This window comes from Panthera leo, chromosome A1 (genome assembly GCF_018350215.1).
Source record: "Panthera leo isolate Ple1 chromosome A1, P.leo_Ple1_pat1.1, whole genome shotgun sequence".
Taxonomy (NCBI): Eukaryota; Metazoa; Chordata; class Mammalia; order Carnivora; family Felidae; genus Panthera; species Panthera leo.
Window position 1 is genome coordinate 196385249 of NC_056679.1, and position 21919 is coordinate 196407167.

The following is a 21919-nucleotide window of genomic DNA, read 5'->3' on the forward strand; positions in this document are numbered from 1 at the left end:
TAATTGATAACTAGTGTGGAGGCTGAGTGGTGGAGAAATAGATTAGCTAGTCAGGCTGTGGCATAGTCCTGAAGATAAATGAACATTCAGGGCAAGAAAGAGATGTTGAAAGAGATGGATTTGGTGATTGAATTGAAGAGGAATATTCTAGGATTTCCCAGGTTTCTGGCTTGAGTTGCTGGGTCATGCCATGATCAAGCTAGGTCAACGGGAAAAGAGGAGTTTGAGGAGGTGTTGCATGTGACGTGCCTCTGGGCACCCAGGCACAGTTGTCCAATAACAGCTCTGGAGATTTATATATAGACAGGCTGACTGGTGTTCTATCTAGAAAGGCTGGAAATCGTGTTTGGCTGCCACCAGCATGCAGATAATAAAGCAACGGAAGCCATAGACGTGGATGTAGTCATCTGGAGTTTATAATGCAAAATGGTCATGACGTGGGGTCTGTGAACCAACCTTTTTAATAATGTGGATATTTTTACATGCACATGTGGTATTTCTCCAAGAGTCATACTTTCATCGGTCTCAATCAGATCTGAAAATTAAAAACGAGCAATGATGCTAAATGAGAGAAGAGACCAAGAACATGAGCACTGAAAGGACAGATGGGGAAGCAGAGCCCTCCAAGGCACCTGCAGAGATGCTACAGAGTGTGTGAGGCACTTCCCAAGGCTCTGCATGCCAGGTGCTGCGTGCAGACAGGGTGAGTACACAGGACAGCAAGACTGGAAGGGCCCTTAGACGACCATTCAGTCCAACTCCTTCATTCTGTGTATAAGGTGTCAGCCTCCACTTACTGACGGGGAAAATGTGGCGCAAAATTCACTTACTGAAATTCAGAGTTAGGACTAGTGAGACATTAGCCAGTTTGGGATTTTTGGATTCCAACATGGTACAGAGTAGTAGTCGTCAGGCAACATGAGAACTGGAAGAAGGTTCCTCAAGCAATCTAGTGCTCCTCCCCTCTTCACTGATGAAAAAATTGAGTCCCCAAAGGGTTAATGTACTCACTCAGGATCGCAAAGCAAAGACAAAAGAACTGGGTTTCTTTATGCATTATGGCTTTCTGTAAGGACAGATCCTCTTGTCATAGTTGGGAAAAATTAATGACCGGATGGATCCCTCTCCAAATGTAAAGAGATGGTATTTTAAAGATCACTGGTGACCTAAATGTATTTCTTAGTGAAGCAGTTAAATAATTTAGACACAGAGTAATATTTTATTAGCATTAACAATTTATTAGCAGAATGAAATGACACCTCTAGATCTCAACACGTACAGGATCTTACATAATAAACAACATGAACATATCCTTCCAGAAGAAAAACATCTGCTATTAACCAACTACCCCCCCCCCCCCCCCTGCAATAGACTGCAATCCATCAACTCATTCTCATCCCATAGAGGGTTAAGCATGATTTATATAGAATGGCATCAAGGCACTTGCTTTAATTAAAAACAGATATATGTGGTATAAAACATGTTCCCAAAAGTCATTAGCCTTGAACAATTGGGGAAAAAAAGGGCAGTATACTTTTTTAGGGAATAGACAAAACTGAGAATTTACGTTCATTCACCTGTCACCCTGATATTGTCTTGATTTGTATATAACATTGCAAAGGAGACAAAAAAAGGTAGCGTTGTATACAGATTGATTTGTTCCCACTAATTTTTGAGAAATCATGGTAGCATCAGAATTCAAATACTAATTCCCCAACTGATTTGAATGGAAAAGGCAAGAGCTTTTTGATTCCTAGCATCTTATTATTTTAGGGGTGAGGGACGGGAGGATGGGAGATGGGGAAAAGGGGGTGTGAACGTCCCTAAAATAAGTTAATGTAAAAAATTTTTTTCTAAGTTTATTTGAGAGAGAGAAAGATTGTGAGTGGGGGGAGGGGCAGAGAGAGAGGGAGAGAGAGAGAGAATCCCAAGCAGGCTCTGTGCTGTCAGTGCAGAGCCCAATGCAGGGCTCGATCCCACAAACCATGAGATCATGACCTGAGCCGAAATCAAAAGTCAGAGCTTAACTGACTGAGCTACCCACGTGCCCCGTAAAATAAGTCCATTAAAGCTGCAGTTAAAAATCCTTTCTGGCTAAGTCTGCTTGTCTATTTGCCAACTAAAAAACCTTCAGTTAGAAATTTTGCCATTGGTATTTTGTTTATATTGGATTAGATTATATTAATTACATTGTAAGTATTTGGCCTTTTTAAGAGCTATAATTCAAGTCCAAAAAAGGTACAATGCTCCAGTGCAGACTTGCAAACATTGTACCTCCAATGAACGCATTTGGTGTCCTTCATTATTCTAGTTTTCATAATTCAGGATCTCCTTATCTTGTGTCATTAAGAGAAAAATAAAATTCATATCAAAAAAATTCACTATTTAGTATATTGCTTATTTAACTTTCCCAACTGTATTGACTATGTTCACTTAAAAATTTTAGGTGCAAAACACTTTTAAAAAATAGTCCTTGTCAGGATAAAAATTACCTTATAAAAATAAATCTTCTCCTACTCCCACATCTAAATTCTCCATCCCTAAAGTTACTAATGTTTGTTTTTTAAAAACTAAAATGTACCTTTAACTTACAATATTTCAACAGTGTTTTACTTTAATCATAGGCTGTGATAACAAACCAGTAGGCTTATTATTTGGGCCTGTTCCATTATAATTTTCATTCTTGTTATTAGCACCTGATGATTCCAATCATGATTATCTAATAAAATCTTAGTACAAAAGGAAAAAAAAGCCAAATTAGTTCAAAGGCTAAAAGCTTTCTAGATCTGATTTCCTCTTCTTTGCAGTGTTTTAAACCCAGCTTCAAATTAAGGCATCACTAAAATAGAGAAAGAAAACAGATGCAAAAAATGAAAAACATCAAAGAACAGAAAAACTAAACGAAGTCTAAATCCTATTCATGGGATTTTTACCATGTCACTGGAATCATTCCCTGAATAGACCAGGAGTGTTCATGCCTCCTTGTTTGCCTCAGTTGCCGGTCTTCTGCTCAGACCTCAGTCCAGGCTCAGCTTAGCCCCTCCATAAACCCCTCCAAGTGTCCTGGGTGTTATCCTAGGAGGGTGACCATTATAGCCCATCTGCGAGATTTAGTACCATAGTTCTAGTACTTGGTGCAGGACCCTAGACTCCAGCACGGATCCTCAGTAAGTACTGAGATATTATCTACATTGCTGAAAAAAACAAAACAAAACCCTATAGCTCATCTGTAGCAATACACAAAGGAAAACAATCCTTAAGAACAATAACAAGCATCACAAAGCTCAAATTTATCACTGTAACTTCTGGACTAATTTAAGTTCCCAAGAAATTCATGGTTTTTCTCAGTTTCATATTAAGATCAGGGCTAAAAGCCAGACAATGCACTCTTCAGTGACCAACTGCTAAGAAAAATCCCCTTACAGAGAATTATTGTTCTGGTTAAAACATTTTCATTAGCATTAGACTAGTCTAATGAACTCATCTAACTTCTTGATACATGTTTAAAGATTACCATGTACCATACTGTAAATTTACCAACAAATTTTGGCTTCAATGACTACTACTGTTTAAAAGCTAAGTCAGACTATCAAAATTTGTTTTCCTTTGGTCCTATTAAACAAAACTTGTCAACTAGACATCTGTCACTTCTACCACCATCAGAGGCTATAGTCACTCAGTCTAGTGCTCCGGAGCAGGTCCACTGGGCCTTTGCCCCAGCCCTAGGGTACCACATGCTCCTCAGCTCTTTCTGCTTTGGTGAATCTACCCTCCCTTTCTCGTAACAGAACCCAGTTCCGACCTTGCTGTCAAAACTAAGGTGTGGCTCCTAATCCTGATCTCCCAAGGTCAGGACCAACCAGGGATTGGACTCCATTCAACTGAGTCCCTCTCCTTTCTCCCCCATTTGGTCAGAGATCGTCTTTTTTCGATGGTGTATTCCCTTCACTCCTCTTGACAGTTATCCTTACTCTTTCTGTTTTTAGCATACTCCCCCCTTCCAGTTTTTACTATCAAGAATGTACACATTACATTTCAATTACATGACCATTTTAAGATATTTAGAATTTTATACATTTGTCAATAAGCAATGAGAAAACACTTCATTTAGACTCTAAAGTTTAAGGTATGCAAGATATTTTTGTATCAATAAAGTATGTAAAGTATCAGTTATTGAACTCAAGGTCTAAGCCCTTGAGCAAGAAAGAAAATGAAAACAATAGTTTTGTTGGTGAACTAGATTTTGGTTTCGGATTTGATTTTTTTTAAACACTAGCAATCAACAATGTGTAAGTATAGGTGGGCCTCAACCAAAGCAGAGGATGGAGCTATAAATTCTAGTGAAATCTTAAGTGTTTTTGTAAGTAGCTACCAAAAGCAGAATCTCTTTGTTTGTTTGTTTGTTTGTTTGGGTAGGAGAGGAACAAACCAGAACACAATTCGAGAATTTGCTAATTGCATACAGCTCCATTAATTATTTATATCCACATGTGGACAGAAATGCCAGGTAAAAATCAGACCCTGTTATTCCTAAGGGATTCTCCAAATTCCGTGGACACTTTTCTTTGCTGTGCTAGTGTTTGCTAAATTACAGACAGGGTCGTCTTGAACATGTACTTATTTACTCTCTCACATGACATTAGACATCTATAATGGTCGGGATTCAAACCTGCCTTGAGGGAGGGAGAACAGGGATTAAAAACAAATAACCAACCAAGACACTGGAATTTTACTATTTCTATCCCTAAAACTGGGTAGAAAGGGCAAATATTGGCTGAAAGCAAACCAAAAAACCCCACAAATACAAACGGTAGTTAACATTTCTGAAATTCTAGACTTAAGTTCTAAAAGGATGTCAAAATTTAGTACTATTATATTTAATCATGAAATCAATCACCTCAAAGACAGAAATCCAACTTTTTACTGAGAAACTGCTTTGTTTTAACAACTGAAAGGCATTTTCCATGCAAATAGATGGACAGAGCTCCACCAATAGAAAAGCAATACTTGAAATTTATGGAGCCCAAAAGAAAGCTAAATATGTTTTAAAGTGTCCCACTCTAATAGATGCCCTACCCATAGGGTTTGGGTCTCACATTTAAATTGTTTAGAATGTAGTGCAGGTTAAAAAATGATTTGTGTTTTTGCAATTATTTTTCTTGCTTTAAATACTGTAGCTAAATGTTTTAACATCCTCTAAATTAGTCTCCTCGTCCTAACTTTGGAAAACCCGTATTTTTTCTTGTCTATCAAGGTCCACATACAGGACAATAAGCTTTCAATGCCAGACATTCTTGCTTTTCAAAAGGAACTATTCCTGGAGCCACAACCTGTGGCCAGCTGTCATAAATAATACACCCACAGAATCTGGGATGTTTCTAAATCCTCTTGCATAACAGCTTTAGGTGGCCCAAAGAGTTAAAAGCTGTCACTGTCATCCATATTTACTGGACATCAATAGGGTGCCTGACAGTGAGCATTAGCTTTGTTTTCACTAAAACATCCACCAATTAATTATTGATGTTCTTCTGGAAGCACGCTATCACTTCCATGCATTCTTTTCCATTGGTTACAATAAAATATTCTTGCAGAGTAAAGATGAACAGTACCTCCTACTTGAGAAAGACTGTCAATCCGCAGTGGACTCACTAAAATGCCAAGGGAAGGGGAAAAAAATTCACTGCTAAGTATACAAATTCCTAAGGGAAACTGTCAATCATTCCTTTTTGCAATCCATCCAACAGTTTGCCTCAAGCTCATTAAAAATGCCTTCTAGACTTGTGGAGTCGGCATTCTGCCTTCTACCTGGCAAGCTAGTTGCTGGTAATCCACAACAGTGTAAGACAGATTCCATGGGAAACAATGGATGAATGAAAGCTACACCAGAGCTTAATGGTAGAGAAATACTCAGAAACAGGGATTGATTGAGGTCACAGAAAAGACAGGGCAGATTCCTATTATTTTGGCTGATTATGAGCAAGAGCCCTTTGCTTATCCACTTACCCTAAACAAAAAGGCATGAATAAAAACATCAAGTGTATTACAGAGAATGCTGTAAGTAATATGAGGCTGGCTGGTAGGATTTCACAAGCCTGCCCAGCCATCCAGCTCCTAATAAGATAGTGCCCGTGGTTCCTTGCCTTAAGGCAAGGAATGGCGCTCTCGTATTAAAAGCCAGAGATCTTACTGCTGTCTAGGGAGTAAAGACTGGGAATGGAGAAACACAAGTAAGAACGAACCTGGTGCTCCAGAAGTCTCCCGACCTGCTGGTATAAGAGCAGGCACAACACTGTTTCCCTGCCTCCTTTCTACTCCCTCTCCAAAGAGCCATATCAAGCAGGCTCCAGCACTTCTCAGAATGTCAACGACAGCTTTACTTCCTGGAGAAGGAAGAATCCAAATGCGAATCTTCTAAAACACACGATGGTAATTAAGTTTGGGGGTCACTTTACAGTTCAATTCAATAGACATTTAATTCCAAGAATACCTCATATCTGCAAGAAAGCTTGAAACCATGGTATTTTCTTCTTTTTGATTCTGGTTGACTATAAGCTCTACTCTGCTGCATATGTGTAGATATCTACAAAGGCCATCAGCTTCAAAGGAATAATACCTAATCATTAGGTTAAAATTTCAAGTGTGCAACATTTTCTGCTGTGGAACTAGAAAGTGTTACACACTTCAAACCAACCTACTGGCTAGACATAAGTATTCTTTCCATCTACTTTCTCAATCACTGGAAGGACTTAGACCATTGGGAATACATACTCCTTTGTGATTCTGATATTCTTCTGCAAAAGCCATCGCTTCATAGACACTATAAAAGAGAAGGTTTTCTTCTTCCTTTTTGCAATACTCTCCGCAGGCCAGGGAATCCCTCACAGAGGGATTGCACTGAGCCAGCAGAACCTGGATGCCAATGGCTTCATAATCTCTACGAACTTCTTTCAGGGTGTGGATCCCTGCTGTATCTAAAAACTGTATTGCACTGCAGTCAATTACTATGGTATGGAGATCCAAAGGATCATGGGAAAGTTGCAGTGAAACTTCATCCTGGATTCCACTGAAAATCACTGTCTCCTTTGTGATCTTTGTCTTGGCAGCCTTCTTCTGAGCTGCCTTTACTAAGACTGGGTTGAGAGTTTTTTTGTATAAAGCAGATTTAAAACATTCTTTGTTTATGTAGTAGAGAGGGGCTACAAAACGGAATATCTTGACGCCTGGCTTTGTCTGAAGATTCTTATAAGCAGACATGGATTCAAAGATTTCGGACTCTTCCACCCAGCCAAGCAATGAAATCTTTGGCTTCTGTGTGCGGAGAATGACACAAAACATAGAAAAACAAACCCCAATAAGCAGGCCTATTTCAGTACTTATCAGTGCAGAGGACAGCATAGTGACAAACCAGATAACTGTATCCATTCTGCTAACCTTCCACATTTTGGGTAGATCCTTAAATTTACGTAGGGCTCCCCGGAGATTTACAATAGTGATCACACCAAGGACACTTTTCTGAAGAGAATAGAATAAAGGAGCAATTACCAGGAGGACCAACAAAAGAACCAAAGCTGTCACCACAGCAGAAAGCTGAGTTTGGCAGCCTGTTGATTCTTTAACCAAAGTCTTCGCAAGAGCCGCGCTAGTAGTAAAGCAGTGGAAGAAGGAAGGGATGATATTGCAAAAGCCAATGGCATACATTTCCTGATTAGCTCTGACTGTGTAGCCATGTTTCTTGGCAAACATCTCAGAAAGTGATACAGTGATAGCAAAACCAATGATAGAAATAGCTATTGCGTCTACAGCCAAACTGGGAATTAAGTTCCAGTCCGGTGCTTTGGGTGGCATAAACCCTGTGGGAATATGTCCAGCAATACTGCTATTGTATTTCTCGTGGAGTTTCCCAAAATGAGAAGCTAATGTGGCTGCCACGACGACAATGAGTTCGGTAGGAATTGGTGCCTTAAGCTTGGACTTGAAGTGCTCATTGAGTTCTTTGGTTGGCAAAAGAACCAAAAGGCACAAAAGGCTGGTGATGAGATCACAGATATTGGTCCTATGGATGTTTCTGAAGATATGTATCCAAGTAGTGATGAGCGAGCCCACACCATTACTCCGAGGAAGGCTGAGCCCAAGGAGGTACTTGGCCTGAGATGTAAGAATAGTGAAGGAGGCACCAGTGACAAATCCACTCAGCAAGGCATCTGAGAGGTAGACAGAAACAAAGCCCACTTGAAAGAAGCCCATCGCTACCTGGAAGGAAGGATATACAAGTGTTAAATATAAATGGAAAAGAGCTTCTAAATCCTCTAATATCCTGGCACTGCCTTGCATGGAGACATACATCAGAGCATCACAAAATGTCAGAGGTAGAAAAAAACACAATCATACATCAACCCTCTCATTTTACAAAGAGAGGGTTCATTTTACTGACACTCAGAGGGTTAAGCAACTGGTCCAAAGTCCCACTGTTCCTCAGCCTGGATAAGACAAGAACTTAGGATTCCTACCTTCTTGTACAATGTTTCTGAAATGTGAATAAAGTTCAGACCTCAAGAAAACAATTTCCACAAAAAATTACAAATTACAAAAACTCGAATTGGAAAAATTCTTCTAATGACAAGGGCATGTATTTCCATTAAATTATAAATCGTTACCATAAAAGTAAAGTTTTAATTAATAAAAAAATTTTGATTCACATCAAAATAGAATCACATTTAAATTATAGAACAGTCTTTAACCTCACGCTGAGAAACTATTCTCATTCAGTGTGTGTGTGCTTATGCCAAACTGCTTCCCATATTAATTCTGCATCGTCAAAGATACATTTTTACTTCTTTATTTTTTTCCTCTTCCCAATAATTCCTCAGAATTTCCCTGAGCCCTTCCTCATTCTTGGTGAGACATAATAACAAAAAAGCAAAACTGGACCCTGAAGAGCACCACTCTGCACAGCAGCCCCTTCTCTTCCTCTTTCCCAGGCACCAAACTAAGTGAGCTACTCTTCCCTTTCCCATATTGGAACCAGATGCCTATAATGGAGAAGAGGTTTAATGCTGGCATCGACTCCAAGATGCTAAAAGACAGGGGTGTGATGACAATGGTAGGTTTGTGGATTCTATGGGAGACCCAAGGAGAATTTAATTTGTAATCCTTTCTTCTGGCTAATCATATGAAATAGTGGTTCTCAACTTGTTCCCTAGCAGTCCACGGAAAGTGCTGTCTTTAGTGAGAGTCACTTACTAGAGCAACGATTCTAAAGTGGGGTTGGTGGCGGGGGGGGGGGGGGGCATCTATAGTTTGAAACCTCCTGCACTCCTCCCTCTGCCAACCCTCATCCTGTTACCCTCCTCCTGCTTGTTAGTGCTGACTCTGCCAATAAGGAACCACACACAATCTCAAGAAAACCCAGTGTTTCTCAACATGTAAAATTAAGGAGTTGTACTAGGTGATCTGAGGTCCCTTTCTGGTCTACATTTTGCAACCAAATAATTACAGTCTGGCTGACTGAAATTCACTGGTTCAGAGGCAGCCTAAGGTTGAGGAAAGAGAAGCAGCCTTATCTTCCATGTGGAGTCAAACTATGGTCTGAATTTTGGCTCTATCCCTCACATATCCTAAGCATTCAGTAAATGACAGCTTTAACTACTATGATCTCTGAGATCCCTTACAGATCTGAGATTTCATGTATGGTGAATTCTTTTGGTAGAAGCAACCACCCGTTCCATTGTTTCTTACCTGATAAACTCCAGCCATAAAGGTCACAGTGCTGCCAACTGCAATTGCATAGCAACTTCTGTCACATATCCAGTCTGATGTCTGGTTTAATAATGTGCTCCCATTTGAAACCATCCCTAAAGAAGGAGCAGTATGGGCAGTGTCATAGCCGGCTTTGTGTAGTTCTCGGTCAACTACCTCACCAATCATAAGGCACAATATTCCAAAAATGCCCACAGAGATGTGACGGGAGGTACCCAATAGGAAATAAATGATGCTGGCAAAAAAAGAGGTGTACAGACCATAGATAGGTTCTTGGCCAGCCAAGAGGGAATAAGCGATGGATTGGGGTACTAATAAGATGCCCACAATCAAGCCAGACATCACATCCCCTAAAATGTTTTTCTTCAGATCATACTTTGGGAGCCATCGCAAAACAGGAAGGAAACCAAAAATCACATTTTTGGCTTTGGTTGGACTGCACTGGCAAGTCCTCCGCAATTTTTTAATGACAAATTTCTTGAAGTTAGTATTTGATTTCTCTTGAGGCTCCATATGGATCCTACGATAAGGTGTGCATTGATCATTGGCTTCAAACTGCTTGAAGTCGGTACTTGATTCATTTGCAGGCTCCGGAGGGATGTTACACAGAGGGCCGTGTTGGTCATTTCCTTCAGATAAGTCAGTGAGTGACAGATCATGTTGCTCTTTACTTTCCAAAGACATTTCTGGAGATAGATGCTTCAGCCTCCTACCCCAAAGAAAAAACCAGGATTAACTGGTTAAGTAATTCTCAGTGCTCACACATTTTAACAGTCCTACTTGTCATCCATGAGAGTGAAGACGAGTTCAGTTCGGGGGTAGGTGTCTTATATTCACTTTCTTTAGTTAGTTGAGCCTCATATGTCTTGATCAGGGAAAACAAAAACAAACACAAAATATAGACCAAAAATAGCCAAGTCAGAGCAAATAATTGATTGGGTATAGGGCTTCCCCAAAGTAAAAACCATCAAGGATTCTTCCCCATCTCTGCCTGGCTCCCCCTGCACTTTTTTCCTCCAGAAAAGGTATCAGGGTGGCCTGTCTCCTACTATCACTATCTTCTTTCCAGGTTTTTCACTCCCAGGTATACTGCAAAACAGGATCTATTCTCAAAACTTTGCTGCTACCTGCAAGTCCCTGAAGCAAAGAAGATGGTCTTTTTTTTTTTCTTTTTGAATACACCATAAACTGTTTACCAGATACTTCACAAGTCAGTGTCTTTGTGTTAGCTGTTTGCTTAGCTTAGAATGGCCATCAACCTCTCTGCCCATCAAGATTCTAATCATTTTTACACCCAGTTAAACAACACTACCCTTTCTACAAAGCACCGACCAATCCCCTAGCCCAAGTGAATCACTATACTTCTATATCCCATAGTATTCTTCACTTTCATTATAGTACTAGTAATACTCTTGTGTTAGTTAACTAAGAGTCTCTCCAGCTCTTGGAGGAAAGGATATCTCACTCATCATTGTAATCACCAACAGGTGGATAGTAATTCCAAGATAGTAGGCTTACAAAATGTTTGAATGGATCAAAGAACAAATGAATACACACTTTATGACTGTGGCCAAACAGAGACAAAATATACTAGACAGAAGACTCAGAAAGTTTCCTGTTTTGGAATTGACAGAAAAATACACCCTTGCAAAGTAATCCACATTAATTTTGTTTGGATGAAGGGGCTATAGCTGATCCTCCCAATGAACAAGAGTAAAATAATAGTTACTTGATGGTCTCATTAAGTAGAAAAAGAAGAAAAGAACAGATTTAGATCACAACTTACCCTGAGCAAGTCAATCAGATTGGTGGATATACACAGCAGGTCTTCATTCCTCAATGCAACTGGTCTGTAACTCTCTTCTTACTTCCTACTCAGGTCAACCTAGTTTGAGTACATTTCTTAGGTCCTTTTATTTTGGAACAGCTCTTGGTGATTCCTGGGTCAAAGGGCTTTTCCAAACCTAAGATATGCAAAAGAGGCATAAGAAAAAAACTAAGAAAATCCAAATCTTGCCCTACATGGCTGCTATCCGGGAAGGAAAAAGATAAAAATTAATACTAGAAAGTACAAGAGTGATAGAAACTATAAGAAATAATTGAATTGAAATACTAAAAGTGAAAAAAAACAGTAATAGAGATGAAGAATGCCTCTGACAGGATCATCAACAGACTCGACAGAGCCAAAGAAAGAATCCATGAAATTGAGGATAGGTCAATAGAAATTACCCAAATTTAAAAAAAAAAGAGAAAAACAGATTTTTTTTTTTTTTAAATCAGTAACAACAATGTAAGAGAACATCCAAGAGCTATGGAAGATAGTAAACAATCTAACTCATGTGTACTTGGAATCCCAAAAGGAGAGGACAAAGAATGGACAGAAAAAATATTTGAAGACATAATGGCCAAGAATTTTCCCAAATTAAAGACAGACACCAAAGTACAGATCCAAGAATCTCAGAGAATACCAAAAACGACAAATATAGAAAGAAAAACCAAACAAAATCCCACACCTACACATATCATATTCAAGCTGCTGAAAACAAAGATAACAGCCTAAAAATGGCCAAATTAAAAACACACATTACATACAGAGGAATAAAGACAAAAATTACAGTGGACTTATTAGAAACATCAGAAGGTGACTGCGTAATACCTTTATCACAGAAAAATAGCTGTCAACCCAGAATTCTATACCTAGAGAAAATATCTTTTAGAAGATGAAGGAGAAACAAAGACTTTCTCAAACACTAAGAATATCCAGCAGACCAGCACTACCATGTATACATATACCAGACAGAAACTAGGGCTACACAAAACACAACAAAGAAATAAAGTCAAGGAATGGAACAAATGAAAATCAAGTCAAATCCATGTTTTAATTTAAAATATCTTAAACTGCTCTAAAAGGTAAACATCTAAGCTATGGTAGGAATGTATTTTGTTTATAGCATACGCAAAATAAAATGTATAAAAATAGCACAAAAAAATGGGTAATTGTTCGGAATTGTAAAGTCTTAAACTAGATGTGAAGTGATTCATTATTATTTGAAGGTAGGCTCTGATTAACGATGTATTTGTAAACCCAAGAGGAACCACTAAATTTTTTGAAAGGCATAAACGGTGAGATAATTGTGGAGATAAAATGAGATCGTAAAAAATTCTCAACCCAAAAGAAAACAAAAAAAGAGGGGGGGAAAAGGAGACCAAAAGTAGATGGAACACACTGAAAATAGCTGGCAGGATGTAGAGTTTAAAACAAACATAAAAATAATCATGTCAAATGTGAATGTTCTAAACGTGCCAATGAAAAGGTAGCCAGTGTCAGATTAGATTAAAAATTAAGACCCAACTATATGCTATCTATAAGAAACCCACTTTAAATATAGATAGATTATAAAAGTGAAAGGACTTGTCCAATGCAGTGATTTATTTAGCTTGTAAGTGACTGAGTCAGCTAATAAAATCCAGATTTTAGGACTCTAAGTATAGCTCTTTTTGAGCAAGGCACTATTCCTATCACCTATCTAATTAGCTTTCTCTAACCTCAGATAGTTCCAAACACTTTAGAATTCAGCTGCTCGACACATTCCAGTTTCACCTACCTGCTACCCCAAATGACCTGGACTGATACCTACAAATGTGTACCCAACTCTCCTTTTACTATACTCTTGGCCGTGGCCCTTTTCCACCTCGAACTCTCAAAAACTTAGGTATTCATTCACAAACAGTCCTAGAAGTAGAACTGACACAGCCATCAGTCTGAATCCAAAAGCCACGCATAGTCTCCTTTATCTATTCTACTCACCTCCTAAAACTCTCAACACTATTTTTTTTCCTTTTTCACACAGATTTTAAAACACAAAGCAACATAAAACTACATTAAAAATTATCTTACACTAAATGGTAGGTGTGACCTTCACACACAGTAAGCTCCTTGAGAGCAAGCTCCAGTCTAATTCATCTTTGTATCCCCCAACATGTCCAGGTATACGCTTTCCAAAATAGGAGCTAAAATATTTGCTAAGCAAATAACTCAAGTACAGGAAAAGTAGAATGCAAAGCAATATTTGTTTTCAAGTGGAAATATCTCCTTTGGAACATATTTTTCAAATACCCCTTTTCGCACAAAAATCCCCTCCCTTCCTTAAGCCAGTTACTGCTTTCAATTATAGTATTCATCAATTGCTTCATGGAAATTAAGACATGACAGTGTTTATCCTTGGAATGGAGCCTACAGCCAGACTTCCATTTTAAGGAGGCTGGAATACAAACTATACTTTCCATGAAGTTCAATAAAACACAAGTGTACCGTATCATCTGGGCCAGTTTCTCCCTTTATTAACATTGATAATCGAGAGTGAGAAAAGGAAAGGTTCAAGAGGAAAATACTTGAACCTTCCACATTACCTTGCAGGAATCACAGGGGAAGAAAAAAACAAAACGCTGAACAGTGCATTTACCTATGCATACATTAAAGTACAATGGTAGTTTGAGTAACACAAAAAGGAACGACATTTCTTCACTTTATTCTTTAGCTGCACACATACAGCTGTGACACCTAGAAAGCGGTGTGATCCAGGTGGCAGACAGGCAGCATTGACACAATTCCCGTGTGAATTACTGAGAGGCTAGAGCACTGGACTAGAAGAGAGGTTACATCCTTTCTGTATGAGCCTGATAGCAGTCAGCCAACTTCTTTTTGAAGATTTGGATAGAAGCAAACCAATGTCTGCTGTTGGTAATTACAGCACATACTTTTAACTAACAATGCATGTATAACAGTTCTGTAATTTGTGAAACTGAAGTGCCTTTTCAGAGGACAATCTTTTTCTTTTTTAATTTTTACTGTTTTTAATGCTTATTTTTGAGAGAGAGAGAGAGAGAGAGAGAGAGAGAGAGAAGCAGAGAGAGAAGGAGACACAGAATGCGAAGCAGGCTCCAGGCTCCAAGCTGTCAGCACAGAGCCCGACACAGGGCTCGAACCCACAAACCGTGAAATCATGACCTGAGCCGAAGTCGGACACCTCACCGACTGAGCCACCCAGGCGCCCCTTCTAAGCATCATAAGCTAACCACTGTGCTAGACACACTGCCTCAGAATCTAGACCCAAAACCAAGGGGTCAATCTTTCTTTCCTCTAACCTACTAATCGTATATATCATCCGTCAGTAAGTCCTGTCTGTGCTACCTCAAATATGATATCCACCTGCTCCCTACTGTCCAAAGTACCTGAACCTAATCACTTTTCACTCCCCTCCACCATCACATCTTATCTGGGCTACTCTAATGGCCTACAATACCTGAACCCTGCCTACCTCTCTACCCTCATTTCCTACTGGCCTTCTTGCTGTTCTGGAACACGCCAAGTTGATTCCCTTTCTAAGGTCTTTGCACTTGCTCAAGTTCTCTTTGCCTGTAATAATCACTCCCAGATCTTTGCAGGCTTTTTCTCATCCTTCAGGGCTCAGTCAGTGTATCATCCCCTTAGAGAGACATTCCTTGGCCATTGCAAATAAAATAATACTCCACTCCATCATTCTCTAAATCCTTACCTGGCTTTATTTCTTCATAGCACTTTCACAGGGACTTTTGAAATTATATAATGTATTTATACATTAAAAATACTATTATTTATAGTCTTTCTCATATCCACAGTACAAGAACAATACTTAGCACATAATAGATCAGTAAGTTCTTGCTAAAATGAATAAGAAACCCAGTTTCTACCAACAATCAAAGGACTAAGACAATTATAAACAGATAAGCTATAACACTCTACATGCCATTAACAGAGGTTTGGCGTATTCTGAGAGTGGAGGATGAGCTGTGGGCCAATGTGAACAAGTTGTAAGCAAGAAAGGAAAGGAAACTCAGGCAAGTAAAAGGTCACAGTTTAATCCAAGACCCAGGAAAAAGTCACCTAGAATGCCAATTCCTAGGGTGAAGCTGCAGGAGGTTAAGACTAGAGTGAAAGACTGGTTTCGTATTTGATCCCAAGAAGCCTAGATTTCATCCTGTAAGCTATGGCTGACAAAGGCATAAACTCCAAGGCAGGGCAGGGATGGGAGAGGCTTGACATTTCAGTGGTAGAACAAGACCGGAGACACTAAAGGAGATGGACAAATCCAAGACAGATCGTGAGGTGTGACACGCACAAGGAAGAATGATGTATAGGAACACGGAGGAGGAAACGAAAAGATAGGAGACAACAAAAAGTTTGACTTTAGGTTTCACAGGTTTGAAATTTCTATCAGATGTCCACATGAGGATGTCCAGTGAGCAACTGGAAATGGGGGTATCAGGCCCAAGAGAGAAGCCAAAACTGGAAAAATAAATGGGGAGAGGAGGAACATATTGCACATAAAGGAACATACTAGCACATAAATGGTACCTCATTTTTTCTCTGAACTCCCATTGTTTAGATGTTCAATGAACATTTGTTGGGGAGATGCTTTATCTTCCCAACTAGATTAAGAATTGTTCAAAGAGATGTTTTCTACTTTTTGTGTATTCTCACAATACCTAGCATAAAATCTGGCACACAGAAGGCACCTAATAAGTTGTTTGTTAATGGGTGGATTGGTTTTTATTATTATTATTTTAATGTTTATTTATTTTTGAGAGAGCGAGCAAGAGCATGTGCACAAGGGGGGGGGGAGGGGCAGAGAGAGAGGGAGACACAGAATCTGAAGCAGGCTCCAGGCTCTGAGCTGTCAGTACAGAGCCCGATGTGGGGCTCAAACCTACAAACCGTGAGATCATGACCTGAGCTGAAGTGGGATGCTTAACTGACCAAGCCACCCAGGCTCCCCAGTTGGTTTTTATTTTAAAAAGTTATTTTAACAAAAAGATTTCAAAAAGAACTAAATTTACTTTTAAAACCTAATTTTTGTTTCTCTGAAAGGTAATTGGTACCCTGCTGGTGGAAATGTAAAATGGTGTATCTTTTGAGAAAAACAGTCTGGTAGTTTCCTCTGTTAGAGAATCCTTATGTGACCCAGCAATTCCATTCCTAGATATATACACCCCAAAAATTAAAACCAGGGACTCAAATACTTGTATGCTACAGTTCATAACAGCATTGACTCACAACAGCCAAAAAGTGGAAACAACCTAAGTGTGCACCAACAGACGAATGGATAAACAAAGTGTGATATCAGCCATAAGATGGAATATTATCTAGCCTTTAAAATAAATGAAGTTCTGATACTCGTCACATACATCATGGATGAACTCTGAAACCACTATGAAGCCAGTCACAAAAGGACAAATAGTATATAATCCCACTTACATAAAGTATCTATAACAGGCAAATTTAGAAAGACAGAAAATAGATTAGAAATTACCAGGGACTGCAGGGAAGGAGTTATCGCTTAATGGTTACAGTTTCTGTTTCAAGTTTTGTTGTTGTTTTTTTTTAAGTTTATTCATTTATTTTAAAAAAGAGAGCACACGTGGGGGAGGGGCAGAGAGAGAGGGAGAGAGAATCCCAAGCAGGCTCCGCACTGTCGGTGTGCAGTCGAATGCGGGGCTCGAACTCAGGAACCTTGAGATCACGACCTGAGCTGAAGAACACCTACTGAGCCGCCCAGGTGTCCCGAGTTTTTTTGTTTTTTTTTTTTTTTAAGTTTATTTTAAGAGAGAGAGAAAGTGCACAGGCAGAGAGAGAGAGAGAGAGAGGGAGAGAGAGAGAATCCTGAGCAGGCTCCGCACCATCAGCGCAGAGCCTGGCAAGGGGCTCGAACTCACAAATCGGGAGATAAATGACTTGAGCCGAAATCAAGAGTTGGACACTCAACTGACTGAGCCACCCAGGCGCCCCTTAAGTTTTAAAAATAAAAGTCGTGACAGTTGCACAACACAGTGAATCGTACCTAATGCACTGAACTGCAAACTGAAAACGGTTAAAGTGGTCTATTTTACATGTTTAATATATATTTGAACATAAAACCAGGAGGAGAGGAAGCAGAGTATTAAAAGGCTCTTATACACAAAATGGTATAATAATGGCGAAGGTAGAGTGTGATAAATTAAGGATGCATACTATAAACCCTAATACAACTCCATTAATCACAGAGCTATGGCTAATAAACCAACAGAGGAGATAAAATGGAATCACAGAAAATAATACGAAACAATCCAAAAGAAAACAGAGAAGGGAAAATAAATCGCGACTCCATAAAATAACCGAGATCTAAAGTTTGTGGGAAACTTGAAGTCTTAACATTCACCTCATATTAATGTGAACAAGTCACCTACCAAAAGACTCTCTCTCTTCACTTACACAGAAAAATCTCAGTTACAACTAGGCTGTAACAGGTGTGGACTGTGCGGTTGGGAATCATTTTCCTGTACTCACACTGCTGGCAAGTAGTGGAACTGTGACGGGAAGCAAAGCCTGTGTGATTCACACGCACTCTGTCTCTCGACTGCTTCTTTTGAAACTTCTCAAACCTTCAGAAAAGTTGAAAGAATGATACGTGCAGCACAGTTCACCTATTAAACAATTTCACAATTCACCAATTGTCAACGTTTTGCTACGTCTGCACTTTTGCACCTCTACATCCACACCGGTTGGTTGCTTTGGAGTTTTGTCCCCAGACGTACTTCAGCCTTAAACACCTAACTGAACCCGTCGTTTTTTTTTTTTAACCACCATGCTGTGTTGCCTCTTTTTCAAAAGAAGCATTCATTAACAAGAGATCGAACCATGTGGATCACTCTTCGAAAATCTGCAATGACACCCCACCTCCTCCTGCATACGGTCTACAAAGTTTAGCACAGGCTTCTCTCTCTGAACGAGCTGAACCTGCCTTTCTTTTGCTTCCTTCCATGCTCTGGTGTTCTAGTCACCAATCTAGGAAAATATTAAGCATCCCTGGTTCCTCTGAGCCTTTCCTCATGTTGTTCACTCAATCTGGAATGCCTTTCCTTTCTATCTCCATTTATCTTGGTCCTTTTCCTAATCCTTTAAGGCCCACCTCAAACGCCACTATGACGTATTGTTTCTGGTATAAAGCCCAATCAATGTAAGACGAAAAACTAAAATACCAAAGAGGAAAATAACGTCATGTAAAACCACGATCAAATAATAGTTCCTTGAAGAGTAAGTCACAGCTTTCAAAAAGATTTCATATACACCTCCCACTTGCCTCCTCAACAGATCCGAGAACAGATTATGAGTCCTCTCCTCCAATATGAGAAAAACCAAAGTTGTAGTCACTGCCTCAACTAGTAGGACCAAAGTCTCAACCCTCGTTTTCCAATTTCCAAGGTTCCCTCTCTTTCCAAAATACCACCTGACCCCCCAGATTTGTTTCCTTGCTAAGAAGTCTTCGGGGCTAGTTCAAATTGCCATTTTGCGGCCAAGTGCTCAACTCATAGTTCTGAGTCTTATTAATTTTAATCAGTGAAGGTGGCAAAACTCTTGAAGCTGTTGGCACAACATTATTGAAGCAGGTTTGGCAGAGGATTAAGAATGAAATCAATTTTATCTTTCACATTACACACGTGCACTGGTAACGTTTTCATTTTCTTTTTTTCTGTCAGGAGCAACAATGTAAAATTTATCTCTGTAACTGTACTTTGGCCAGAATAATAATTCAGATCCCAGCGGAGAGTCAAACAGGCCAAGCAGGTTGTTCCTACCTCCGTCTCCTTTTGCTGGCCCTCTAACTAGAATGGTGCTCGGGGCTGTGTTCATAGCTTTCCCTCTTGCTTCTTTTAGGTTTCCGCTCAAATACTACCCTAGGCAGTTCCTTCCCAGACACAACACATAATACAGCATCACTGCCGCCACCACGCCTCCCTCCCTCATCCCTGCCCTGTACTCCTGTCCCCCTTACTTTGCTTTATTTTTCTCCATGGCCCTTCTTACCATCTCATACTTTTATTTATTTATTTATTTAGTTAGTTAGTTAGTTAGTTAGTTAGTTAACTTTTGGTTAATTGTCTTTCTCATCAGTGCAGTAATTTGCTCTTTGGTTCACAGCTGTTATCTCCAGGGTCTTGAACCATGCTAGCACCTAATAAGTGCTTAACAAATATTTGTTGAGTGAATGGAGAAATGACACTTGAACAGCTATGTAGTAAAGAAAAAGGAGTGACCTCTCTCTCTCTCTCCGCCTCCATGCGCCATAACGAAGTTTATGTCATGAAATTTCAGTGTGGCAAGCATCTGCTTGGGGGGGGGGGGGTCTATGCTCACTAAAAGAGAAGTCAATGATCAAAATCCTCACCCCTTGTGAATCCAATCTGGACCTCTCCCCAGCCCTGAATGTGTTATCTCTAGATCTACCCCTGGGAGGCAGCATATTATAGTTCAGTGATATTCAAGTGCGGTTTCTCAGGCAAATCCAGGGATGAGATCCAAGACTGAATCCCTGGAGACTCAGAGCCAGTGAGGTAAGGGCCCTACTAGGAGAATCACTGGATATGTCCTGGAGTTGAACAGATCTCTATTCAGATCCCAGCCACACTATTCAACAACTGTATGGCACGGGTGAAAAACTTCCTTTTACTCAGCATCATTTTCTCACCTGTAAAATGGGGATAACATTATCTAACTTGCAGGGCTGTTGTAAAGGTAGTACAAGTACCCAGCACAGTGCCTGGCACATAGCATTTGTTCAATAAACGACAGTTACTAGTCTGTCCTTCGAGATTCTTGACGGGGGAAAAAAAATGGGCTTCTGTCTTCCAGTAGGTTTGGCTTTCCTTTTCTCTCTTGATTTTCAAAAACAAGAACTTCTGCTTAACCCAATACTGGATATCACACTGGTTCCAGATTTGACATAAAGAGCCCTAGAGAAAAGGAGGGGGGTGGAAAAAAAGGTACTAGAATGGGTGCCAGAAAGTTTAAGTCCTGAATGCTCCCAACTCAGGTGGTCCCCAATCCGTGCAAAAAAAAAAAAAAAAAAAAAAAAAAAGGACTCAGCCTTATATTCTATGAGTTTGGGAGAGGTGGGTACAAGTCCCAGCTCTGCAAATGACATGCTGTATAATTTCAGGAGAGGACCTGGCCCTCCCTCTCTGTGTCCTTTCAGTGTTCCCAACTATCCAGTGAAAGATTACAACTTAGTCTATGAGTCTCGAAGTACAGTCCCTGATTTGTACTTAACCAGATGTGTGGTTTTAAAAACCAAGATAATGAGGTCCTCTCCCGTGTCCAAGCCTGGTTCCCCATCTGTCCAAGGGTGGGACGCTGGGTGGTGGCGGCGGCTCCTATCTCCTAGGTCTTTCTCCCAGTTTTCCGAGTTTCAGACGCCTAGACGAGGGCTCCAACACAAGAGCAGCATGGCTATCTACGAGGTGCGGGGCATCCGCGTGATGTGGGGTGGAAGGTGGGTAGCCCTGAGGCCGAGGAGTGGGGTCGGAATCGCCGCAACGAGAGTCGGGGGCTTTCACCCTGCTCCGGGTCTGCGGACCGAGGGTACAACCCTGACGCACACCCACCTACAACGGCCTGGCCACGACGCCCACGTCGACCGTTGGTCCGGGCTTCCTGCCACCACGTCTCCGGCACAGGCCAGAACGACCCTAAGAGGGGCCCGCTGACCGCGTGGAGGCCGGCACCGCCCGGTTCCCCCTTCTCGCGTCCCCTCCCCTCTTCTCACCTCTAGGTCCCTGGCCTCCCTGTGCGACGAGGCTCCGCGGCACGTCCTGCGCCGTGGCGAGGCTGAGGGGACACAGCAGCGCCTGCAGAGGTAGCCCGGTCCCGGGCCGGCCTCCCTTTAACCGGCCCGTCCCCTTCCCCGCCCATCGCCCGGCCCCCGAGGAAGGCGGGGCCCCACCGGGCGGGACCGCGGAGAGCGGCCTGGAAGCACCGGTGGAGAGGTGCGGAAGACCCAGCCAGTATGACTGCCCGGACGGTGGCAGTCACGTGGCCCCGCGGGCGAGCGACGCGGCCGCCAGCCAATGACGCGGCCCGGACCGCGGGGGTGCCGCCCCCTGGCTGTTTTCCTCCTCACGATTGGCTGCCCGGCAGGGCCGCGAGTCCCTGGTTCTTCGGGAGGTTCCTTCTCCGCTGGGGGCTGTGAGGAATTATCAGCGGTTTTGCACCTGAACCCTGAAAGCGTAGCAAGGAAAAGGTGTCCGGAGAGACCCGGAAGCTTTCGGTCTAGAGTGGTTAAGTGTTCTGCCTTTTCGAGCTGGAAGGTCT

The 21919-nt window shown here is 41.0% G+C and overlaps 1 protein-coding gene across 2 annotated transcripts; it reads right to left on the reverse strand.

Annotated features, from left to right (window-relative positions):
• Positions 1-1987: 1987 nt before the first annotated feature.
• On the reverse strand, positions 1988-21622 carry SLC26A2 (solute carrier family 26 member 2). 2 transcript variants are annotated; one of them, XM_042949410.1, is made up of 5 exons: positions 21375-21622; positions 18119-18213; positions 11543-11720; positions 9736-10465; positions 1988-8250 (listed from the first exon to the last, which is right to left on the reverse strand). In XM_042949410.1, exons 4-5 carry the CDS (start codon positions 10438-10440, stop codon positions 6730-6732), a joined length of 2226 nt encoding a protein of 741 aa, XP_042805344.1. In that variant the 5' UTR covers positions 10441-10465; positions 11543-11720; positions 18119-18213; positions 21375-21622; the 3' UTR covers positions 1988-6729. The 2 variants fall into 2 exon arrangements, with proteins under 2 accessions (XP_042805344.1, XP_042805337.1); XM_042949403.1 differs by lacking the exon at positions 18119-18213.
• Positions 21623-21919: the final 297 nt, after the last annotated feature.

Bases quoted from the DNA above. Each gene is read 5' to 3' on its own strand.
- SLC26A2 (XM_042949403.1), bottom strand. From the start codon at position 10,440: ATGTCTTTGGAAAGTAAAGAGCAACATGATCTGTCACTCACTGACTTA. The intron at 8,251-9,735 runs GTAAGAAACAAT...CCTTCCTTCCAG, and splicing joins TTATGGCTGGAGTTTATCAG to GTAGCGATGGGCTTCTTTCA.